The 11102-nt window shown below is 32.3% G+C and overlaps 1 protein-coding gene across 1 annotated transcript; it reads right to left on the bottom strand.

The window, feature by feature from the left end:
• Positions 1-2719: 2719 nt before the first annotated feature.
• On the bottom strand, positions 2720-3658 carry LOC112513777. Its single transcript, XM_025120138.1, has 2 exons — positions 3087-3658; positions 2720-3004 (listed from the first exon to the last, which is right to left on the bottom strand). The coding sequence occupies exons 1-2, from the start codon at positions 3568-3570 to the stop codon at positions 2943-2945; spliced, it is 546 nt and encodes a 181-aa protein (XP_024975906.1). The 5' UTR covers positions 3571-3658; the 3' UTR covers positions 2720-2942.
• Between the last annotated feature and the right edge of the window lie 7444 nt (positions 3659-11102).

Here is an 11102-nt window from a genome sequence, read left to right as displayed (position 1 = left end):
GCAAACAATCTTGTAAAATCTGTATTGATCTTCTTTATCAATATATATTTTAAATTTGAAAATTGTGTTTGTATTCATCCCCCCCTTCTACAAACTGTTTAGTATTCTTGTAGACCATTTTGGGACCAACAAACTTTTCCAAGCATTTGTAATTTGTGACCTAATTAGAAAACATCTTGCTTCGACATAGGAGTTGCTAAGAGTCAAATTTGAGAAAAAAACCCGATTGTATGGGAAATACTTCAGAGAATTCTGGATGACCATCCTGTATTGCTGAATAGAGCACCTACTCTGCATAGATTAGGCATACAAGCATTCCTACCCGTTTTAGGGGAAGTGTGTGCTATTTGTTTACATCCATTAGTTTGTAAGGGCTTCAATGCAGACTTTGACAAGGATCAAATGGATGTTCATGTGCCTTTATCTGCGAAGGCTCGATCAGAGGCACGTTTACTTATGTATACTAATATGAATATTTTGTCTTCAACTATTGGAGATCCCATTTCCGCACCAACTCAAGATATGCTTAGTGGACTCTATGTCTTAAGGAGTGAAAATCGTCAAGGTATTTGTGTAAATAGGTGTAATCCATGTAATCGTAGAAACTACCAAAATGAAGATAATAACTATAACTATAAAAAAAAACCCTTTTTGTGATACTTATGATGTAATTGGAGCTTTGGCAAAACAAATCAATTTAGGTAGTCCTTTGTGGTTCCAGTGGCGACTAGATCAACGTGTTATTGCTGCAAAAGGAGCTCCTATCGAAATTCACTATGAATCTTTGGGGACCTATTATGAGATCTATGGATACTATCTGATAGTAATAAGTATAAAAAAGAAATTATTCATATATATATATATATATATTCGAACCACTCTTGGTCATATTTCTCTTTATCGAGGAATAGACGAAGTTGTACAGAGATTTTGGCAGGGCTTTTGTAATTCTATGCTACCAGCGGGAATGCGAGTCTCGCCGGTTTAACTAGGACTACAGTTGCAGAATTTATACGCGAATCACGATCTAGAAAAGGAAGTTTTTTAATCACAGACTCAAACCCATTGTCAAATTCTACTCAACGCAATATGGAGGTACTGATGGCACAACGGGCCACTCATGTCTTTTACAATAAAATGATAGATGGAACTGCCATGAAACGACTTATTAATCGGTTTATTGATCACTATGGAATAGGATATACAACACGTATCCTGGATGAAGTAAAGACTCTGGGTTTCCGAGAAGCTACCACCGCATCCATTTCATTAGGATTTGATGATCTTTTAACAATACCTTCTAAAAGATGGCTAGTTCAACAGGCTGAACAACAAAGTTTTATTTTGGAAATCACCATCATTATGGGAATGTACACATGGTAGAAAAATTACGTCAATCGATCGAGATATGGTATGCCACAAGTGAATATTTGCGACAAGAAATGTCTCCTAATTTTCAGATGACCAATCCTTTTAATCCAATCCATATAATGTCTTATCAGGAGCCAGAGGAAATGCATCTCAGGTACATCAATTAGTAGGTATGAGAGGATTAATGTCGAATCCCCAAGGGCAAATGACTGATTTGCCCATTCAAAGCAATTTACGCGAAGGACTCTCTAGAGACCCTCAACGACCAATCCTCAGAAGTAGTTCAACACATTGTTGTACGTCGAACAGAGTGTGGCACCGTTCGAGGTATTTCTGTAAGTCCTTGAAATGGTATGATGACGGATAGGATTTTTATCCAAACATTAATTGGGCGTGTATTAGCGGATGATATATATAGGTTCGCGATGCATTGCTACTAGAAATCAAGATATGTTTTTGGGGGGGGGGGGGAGGTTTCATAAGATGTTAAAAACATATTTTTTAATTGAGGGATAGGTTTCGACAAACTTGACTTTCTGCATAAAACTTTCCCCTAGAATCTTACTGAACAAGTCACTTTTTATGTCATTAAGCCACTACCAAACAATCATATATAGCTAACTAATAAGTTGTGAGTTCCATAAAACTCATTAAACTGCTAACAAACAGACTCTAAGTTATCTTTTTTGTCTTTATGGTTTATCAAAAATTACTATTTTCGTCACTTTGGAAATTACGGTTTTTAAACCCACGCTTTATAATTTGTTGCTCCCCCCCTTGTGGTTTATAGTTTTTTTCTTTTTTCATTCTTGTGTTTTACAAACTATTGTTATTTTCATGCCTTATACTTCATTATAAGTAATTAATTCAGAGACAAAAACAATAATGAACTACAAACTATAAAGACAATGATCATAACTTAAAAAAATACAAAGGTGGAAATTCACAATCAACGAAAATCATAGTTCACTCAACGATATTATGTGGCTTATTAATTACTTAAAAAGTTCTTTTACATATTTGCATCCTCCTGCGATACAAAACAATAACATGCTTCAAGTTAAATCTTAGTGTAAATTATGTTTTTCTTTTTGATGGTTTGTTCATCCGTGTGATTTAGAATTACGATTTTCGTCGTTATAGTTTGCAATTTATTCATATTTTTGTTCTTATAATTTATAATATATTGTTGTTTTGTTGCCTTGTAGTTCATAGTTCTTGACCGTTCTTATCCTTATATTTTAAGGTAGAAATTATAACAATAAATTGTAAACCACAGAGATAAAAATTGCAATTTCTAAACCTCAAAATCAAAAATAAAAACAAAAAATATTAACAAACCACAGGGACAACAATCGTAATTTACTCTAAATTGTGCACAGAATTTACATATATTTTTGTTAGATCACATCAAACTTTTAAGTATATTTTGAATACATTTAATTAAAGTCCACACATCTCTCTAACAATATGTATTTATATGATCGATCCACATAAAATAGGAGTCAAAAATCGAACACAACAAAGTAACTAAGAAAGAGACTACTAAAACATAAAGGTCAAAGTCAAATCTAGTCATGGATGATGGAGTGCAACAAAATCGAAGCTTCATCTGTTGCCGGAACTGCATCCTCTGTTTCCAAAACGTAAACATAAATATTCCAGAATACATAACTCCAGTTTGATAACAATCAAAGTAGAAGGAAATTGCATACCTGAAAGAGTTCTCGGCAACTGGGACACAACGTTATCAATGATCTTCCCACCACCACCCTTCTCCACCACATCACCACCACCATCACCCTTCTCCACCACCTCACCACCATTCTCCACCACCTCTTCACCACCACCACCACCACTACTATTGAAGATATTCGAAATGAAATCATTAATAACCCCACCACCAGCGGCAGCACCACCACCACTGTTCTTCTCTGATCCAGCTTGAAAAACATGATCAGTTTCCAGCTGTTGATTGGATTTAGGGCTGTTAACCAAATTAGTTATGAGCTGATTAAACAAGCCACCGCCACCACCGCCATCACTTATCTTTTCTTCCTCATATTTGACTCCATTAATCATTTCATCCCCACTGTATTCCTCAACCACAACCATCCCACTCGCCCTTTTTTCAAGTCTTCCCATATTACCCTTTTCATCATCCCTTCCTCTCTTGCTACCAATTCTTTCTTCTTCCATCTCTTTCTAAATAATCATCCAACAACCGATTCAAACTTCAAAGTATCCCCAACTCACTCATTCACAACTCACCCAATTGACTCGCTGTAACCCTAAAGAACAAGAAAAGATATGAATGTTTGGTGTGGCCTCGTTTCTATTCATTTATATATAAGGCGACAACGAGAGAGATGGGACATACGTCGTCGTATCAATGGAAGCGCTTTATGAAGATCTGTGTATGGTGACACGTGCTCTGTTGCTGGTGTCTCCGCATTGTCCTCGTAATTCGTAAGGATAGTTCACCCAATCAATGTCCTACACGTAGCCTCCTACAGAGTGGTCGGTTCGTTGAAAGGATAAAACTACTTTGCATATTTTGTCCTTTTACTCTTAATTTAATATCTTTATTATGTAACCGACTTTTGGGACCCCAAATACTTTATTAGATTTATCAAAGAGTAAACTAAGATTTGGTACTTGTGATTCGATGGTTTTTACAAAATTGTCCTTAAGGGCATTTTCGTCTTTTTTTTCTTTTTTAATCTTTTCTCAAAGCACCAATTTCGTAAAAGCATGCATGCCACATAAACCAAATTCATAATTAAATCTAAAAAAACAATTAATTCTTTTATGGTTTAAGTTCAACATATACTAATTACTAGAAGAGTATTCGTGCTAGAAGAGTATTCGTGCAATATAGCAAGATATATATCGATTTTAATGTTTTATTTTAGTATTTGTTTCTATCGACTTTATAATACAAGTGTGTTTTTAAGAAAACAATAATATTTTATTTTTGAATAAAATATAAATTTGAAGATATCATAAAAATTTGAAAAAAATATATCAATGTTAATATCAAATCAATTATTTAAAAGTTCTTATTTTTTATGTAATTTCTTTAATTTATTTTTTTATTGAAGTTTAATTTAAATTTAATAACGAAATAATTTATTTTGGGTTTAATAATATAACATTTTATAAAGATAATAATTAAGTATTCTGTTAGAAGTTAATGATTATTCTAATTATATTTTAGATTTTTTATATTTAAAATGTGATGTTTATCTTGTATTTGATTATGTTTATCTGCAGTTAGTTACACGAATTCAGATATGGAGCTTTAATAAGTTGTACTTACGCACAATCTACTTGCAATCTTGAGTTTTAAGTAATATGCATTAATAAACAGTACTTTATGTATAAAAAATGGTTTTTAAGAATTTTCTTCAAATGCTTTATAATATAGTATGAATTATATATTAAATTCAATTTTAATATAATATATTTCGCTTCCAAAAAAATCATTTGTTAACTAAATAAATGATTTTACTTTACAAACCCTTTTGGTGCAAACAAAAATTATTTATAGTCCTCGTTAATTCACATGTTGAAATCAATAATCAAGGGTATATATATAATTTACAGTTCTAGGAGGTGTTTGGTTAGAGATATTAAGCAGTAATCAATAATAATGAAAATAAAAGAAACTGTTTGGTTTTATATAATATAATAGACTTATTCCCCATAAGCTTGAATTTTGATTCTAGGTTAAACTGGAGGGAGTGGAAATTCATTCTTATTTTCATTCTCTATCATTTTCATTCATATTTTCATTCTTTTGACTGAACCAAACACCCCGTTAGGTTTCTTTTAATTTATTCAATGGACTATACTTTAAACAGTTACATGATTTTAGAGATGATTTTCCTGTCAAATCGCAGTCCATAATCATTTCCCAGAAAAATCTCAAACAATACATGCTATGGATTGAAAATTTGAAGAAAGCTTACCAAATCGCACCCTTTCACAATCGACTCCATTGAAGCTTATTCAAAGTCGTATTACACAAAAATAACAACACTGTGAAGCTCAACAATGGATGCGGCAGCCGGCAGGTATGATCTTATTATTGCATGCTCTTTTGTTTTTTTGAAAGTAAGCCCTAGGGTTTCTCATACCAATCATTGTTTGATTTTGATTGAAGGACTACGAAAAAGTATTAGGTTGCAAAAAAGCCAGATGTTGGCACCTTTAGAAACTCCAATGAAGAACCACTTGGCTTTGATGATTTTAAGCTCAATGAAGAAGCGACCGAACAGTACCGAACCTCTCATTGATGAAGGAACTAGGTAAAAATTTCAATAGTGTTAAAATATTACTGATTTATGTTTGCTTGTTGTCTTGGGTGGTCTATTACAAGCGTATGTGATAGTTTGATGATTGTCATTCTTGATTTTTACATTTGTTATATATTACACGGTATCATATGTATGCAATGTTAAAATAGGACTATTGATGATAAATTGAAAACGTTTTTTCTATATGAATGTTTTTGTTACTGTATATTTAAAATCATATATGATGTACAACGTAACACAATTGGCATGTTCATATGTTTTCTAATCATTTGTGATTCACAAATGTTGTATTATGCATATGGTATTCACAATATAATTGGTATCCAATGGGGTTCTTGTTCATATTAATTATAGTAATGTGTGATTCAAAAATGTGGTAATATGCATATGTATTTGATTCACAATGTGATTTTTGATAGGGATTCATGGGATTCTTGTCCCTACCAAGTGTTGCTAATCATTCCTTATATATGATTTGTAACACCCCAAGATCCCCATTTGCATATAACCATATATTTCATATAAAGAGAAACATCATAGTACACATTCGGTCCCAAAAAGATACAACAAGCTACATTCCAAAAATAGCTAACAAGTTTTTCCACTTCATTCTTATACATCACTTGCATATATAACAAGTATTCAAGATCAATAGATAACAACTCTTCTCCATAATCCAAGTAAGCATATAAGAAAAATCTCACATTTTCCCCATTACCTTATCCCTTGATAGTGGCCAACCTGTAATGCACATTTTTGAAACACAAAATGAGAGTTAGACCTTAAGGTCTTAGTGAGAAATCCCTTCTTGCAATTAAGTGTGAATAATCACCAAAACAAGTTATAAAATCATATTTGTAATTATAACAAATATATATAACTTTTTGAATAAACATAATTCAAATATCTAATATCTTGCAAATTATCCCATATTAAAACTTATCACATCAAATAGGGACTTATAAAACTTCCTCGTATCACATAGAGCGAGACCACCAAGTTCCTCGCATCACATTGGTGCGAGATTCTCAACTCCTCGCATCACACTGTGTGAGACCACCCATAGCCCTTCTGATCCTAAAGAACCAGAGCCCCTTTTGGTCCAACAACCAGATCAAAGCCAAACTTAAGACAAAGCAATTTAAAGTTAATAAAAAACAAGGTATGATAAAAAGCAACACCAACCGGAGGCCCTTTGAACGACCAGAGCCTCTCGTCCTACTAACCAGAGCCTCTAGTCTCGAACTTCAAATTCAACCATAAGTTCAAGACAAACCAAAGCCCTTCTGAACCACTTTAATCAATGCAAAATACATTAAGATGTCCAACTTAAAAGTATAAGATAACAAAAAAAGAAGCCAATAAAAAGACATGGCCAACAAGAGGCCCTCTGGACGACCAGAGCCTCTGGTTCGCTTAACCACAAATGAGTTATACTTAGAAAATGGAACTTAAATATGACTAGAGACCCTCTGCTTAAATGTGAACATCAACCAAAATCCCACTAGTTCATTTGCCAAAAGGCAACATACTTAGAAGGAATCTACCCAAAGACAAAGCCAAACCAGAGGCCCTTTGTACGACCAAAGCCTCTCTGGTTGAACTATATTATGGGCTTCTAAGTGTTAATATAAAACAAGATTTGAAAATGGTTTAATCAAAAAGGATTAAAAGTTTTTGGTACTAAGAGCCCGAATACAGAATTCAAACATAGCTTGGATACAGAGCTCGAACATATAGCTCAACTTCCAAATATAGAGCCACTGCATAGCATATGCAAAGCCTCTGGTTCGAGATGAGTTGATCATTTTGAAAAGATCAAAGTCCCAAAGACAACTAGAGGCCCTCTGGTTCAACATGAAAACCAACCAGAGCCCCTCTGGTCCAACATGAAGACCAACCAGAGCCCCTCTGGTCCTTAAACACTTTTTTATCATATCAATAGGATGCAATAATCAAGTCCTCGTATCACACATACATGATAACTTGAGATCATCACCTCATAAGAATGTGATAACAAAACCCATGATCAAAAGATTATCATTTCCAAAATAGATTATCCACCTTTTTTTTATTAACCTAGATATCCAACCCGCTATACGAGCCAACTAATCCCAAAGCACCCACCTGTTTTGCAGATAGCCCGAAGTCACCGCATTTGAATCTTCGTGGCCACAAGGGGATTTTTGTTCCTCCTTGGATTTGAATCTGAGACCTCCAGCTACTTTTGACCTTTGGAGCCAAGCTCAAACCAATTAGGCACCACCCTTGTGGTTAATTATCCACCCTTATTGTACACAACTCCTGATTATCCCACCCTTGTTGCATATGTACGCTACTCCTGATTATGCCACCCTTATTACCAATGTAAGCAACTCATGATTATGCCACCCTTATTACTAACGTACACAACTCCTTGATATGCCACCCTTATTACAACACATCATGATATAATCATAATCAAAACTACCCTTTTACCAAAACTGGCAACCAAATCCGTTTCAAAACAGAAACTCATATAAAGAACCTTACAGTTCTATACCAAATTTATCATCAAACTCAGACAGCTTTCAAGAAATTGTTTATCAACTTCCCACATAAGAACCATACGGTTCAATATTTCAAACACCAAATAAAGAAATTTGATAACATAACCTCATCTTTTTCACGTATTTGAAGATGAGTTCACACAACTTCAAATAAAATCGCAAAATCAACTTGTTCTTTTCTATCACAGGAAAACACACAGAAAAGTTTTTCTTTCTTTTCTTTCTCTCCAAAAACAACAATAAGATAAGATGAATCTTATATATTACTTTTATGCCATCATAATTAATTCATAGGCGGTGGAGGTTTAATAGTTTTAAAATCATGCATTCACATTCTCCCATGAGATATAACAAATATCTCATGCATGAAACTTTAAGACGGTGGAATTATTTAACAATTAAGCATATTCACAATTAAAGCCCCTTAATTTACCATCAACTTAAAAATAAAACCACCCCAAACTTTAATATTAAATACCTGGTTATCACATGATTATAGGAAACTAATCACTTTTGATATTGGTGACATAAACTTGTTCTAGGGTTTTTGATTGGGGTTAATGGTGTTCATATTTGATATAACATAATTGGTATGTTCATATGATTTATAATCATTTGTGTTCACAAATATTGTAATACGCATATTGTATACACAAAGGTAATTAAGGTTTATAGGGGTCTTGTTAATCATGTGTGATTCACAAACTTTGTAATATGTATGTAGATGTGGTTCACATTGTGATTCAGTTTGGTATTCATGGGGTTGGGGTTTATGGGGTCATTGTCCCTACCAAATGTTGTTAATAATTTGCGACATTGGTAACATGAACCTGTTTTGGGCTTTGAGATTGGGGTTAATAGTTTTCATATTTGATATAACATAACTGCATGTTCAAATGGTTTCTAGCCATTTGTGATTCACATTTGTTTTAATATGCATAGGGTATTCATAAGTGTATGAAGTTCATGGGGTTCTTGTTCATATTATTTACTAGAAAGGTACTCGTGCAATGCAAAGATACGTATCGATGTTAATGTTTATTCTTATCTTTATTGATGTCAGAATACAATTTTATGGGGTTTAATAATATAATTTATTAAGTTTAATAACGAAACAAGTTTTTTTTGGTATAATAATATAATATATACTATATTATAAATCATTTGGCAAAAACTCTTAGAAAACTATTTTTATGCATGAAGTATTGTTTATCGATACATATTACTTAAAATTTAAGATTACAAATAAATTGTACTTAAGTACAACTTATTAAAGCTCTATGTTTGAATTCGTGTAACAAGCTGCATATAAACATAATCAAATACATGACAAATATCTCATTTTTAAATATAACAAATTTGAAATATAATTAGAATAATCATTGAGTTCTAACATAATACTTAATTATTATCTTTATAAAAATTATATTATTAAATTAAAAATAAATTATTTTGTTATTAGACTTAAGTTAATTTATAATAAAAAAATTGACTTAAGAAAGTTACACAAAAAAACGAGACTTTTCAATAGTTAATTTGATACAAATATCGATATATATTTTTTAAAATTTTATGAGATCTTCAAAATTATATTTTATTCAAAATAAAAACATTGTCGTTTTCTCAAAATCATATAAAACCGTATTTTGTTGACATAGACAAAATAAAATCAAACATTAAAATCGAGATGTATCTCGCTGCATTGCTCGAGTACCCTTCTAGTTTTTTTTATAAAGATAACAACTAAGTATTCTGTTAGAACTCAATGATTATTCTAATTATATTTTAGATTTTTTATAATTAAAATGATATGTTTATCGTGTATTTAATTATGTTTATATGCAATTAGTTACACGAATTCAAATATAAAGCTTTAATAAGTTGTAGTTACGCATAATGTACTTATAATCTTGAATTTTAAGTAATATACATCAATAAACAGTACTTTATACATAAAAAAATGGTTTTTAATTTTTGTCAAGTGCTTTATAATATAGTATAGATAATCATGTGTGATTCAAAAAGTTTGTAATATGCATATGGATATGGATCAAAATGTGATTAGGCTTGGGGTTCATGGGGTTGTTGTACCTACCAAATATTGCTAATCATTCATTATTGTATTATTATGTGAAACTAATCACTTGTGACAGTGGTAACATAAACCTGTTTTGGGGTTTGGGATTACGGTTAATGATGTTCGTATTCGATATATTGCGTTAAAAGTCAAATACGAGATCATAGTTGTATTAGTATCGATATGTTCATTATTTGACTATATACTTCTTTTAAATAACCAGTCATTTGTGATTGTTAATAATTATATATAAATATGCATTAGTAATAAGCAAACACCAACACCAAGAAAGGGGAAGAAGAAGCAAGTTGTGGATAAGGGTACATCAAGCAAAGAATAAATGGAAAAAGTGTCAAAGAAGAAACAACCACGGGTGAACATGTCATAAGCGAAAGCAAACAGGTATAAGATGAAGTGGAGAACCTTAGACAATTACAATGATTGTGGAATCTTTGTTATGCGCCACATGAAGACATTCAAAGGCGAGATGGTAAGTACATATGATGATGGGGTTGAAAAGGAATCAGTAATTCAGGAGGTTCAAATGATGAAATTCATGAACAAGTACTTATCAAAGATCTTGCTTTCAAAACATAACACTATGAGGTATAACATGATGAGGCGGACAATGGATTTTGCAAAGTTAGATCCTAAGCTAACCAAGAAGATGATACAAGGTGCATCAAAAACCAAGATTGCATGTCTTGCTTAGGTCTTGATTATCGACAGTCCTTTTCTTTTTCATATAAATGGCCAAGTTCTTGAACAATTTACTTTTGGGAT

This window comes from Cynara cardunculus (assembly GCF_001531365.2).
Source record: "Cynara cardunculus var. scolymus isolate 2C chromosome LG 5, CcrdV1, whole genome shotgun sequence".
NCBI classification, from domain to species: Eukaryota; Viridiplantae; Streptophyta; class Magnoliopsida; order Asterales; family Asteraceae; genus Cynara; species Cynara cardunculus.
The sequence above is the reverse complement of the archived record's forward strand: the minus strand, read 5'-3'. Positions and strand labels throughout refer to the sequence as shown.

Coding starts and splice junctions, on each gene's coding strand:
- LOC112513777 (XM_025120138.1), bottom strand. CDS start 3,570: ATGGAAGAAGAAAGAATTGGTAGCAAGAGAGGAAGGGATGATGAAAAG. Junction 3,005..3,086: donor GTTGCCGAGAACTCTTTCAG/GTATGCAATTTC, acceptor TTTTGGAAACAG/AGGATGCAGTTCCGGCAACA.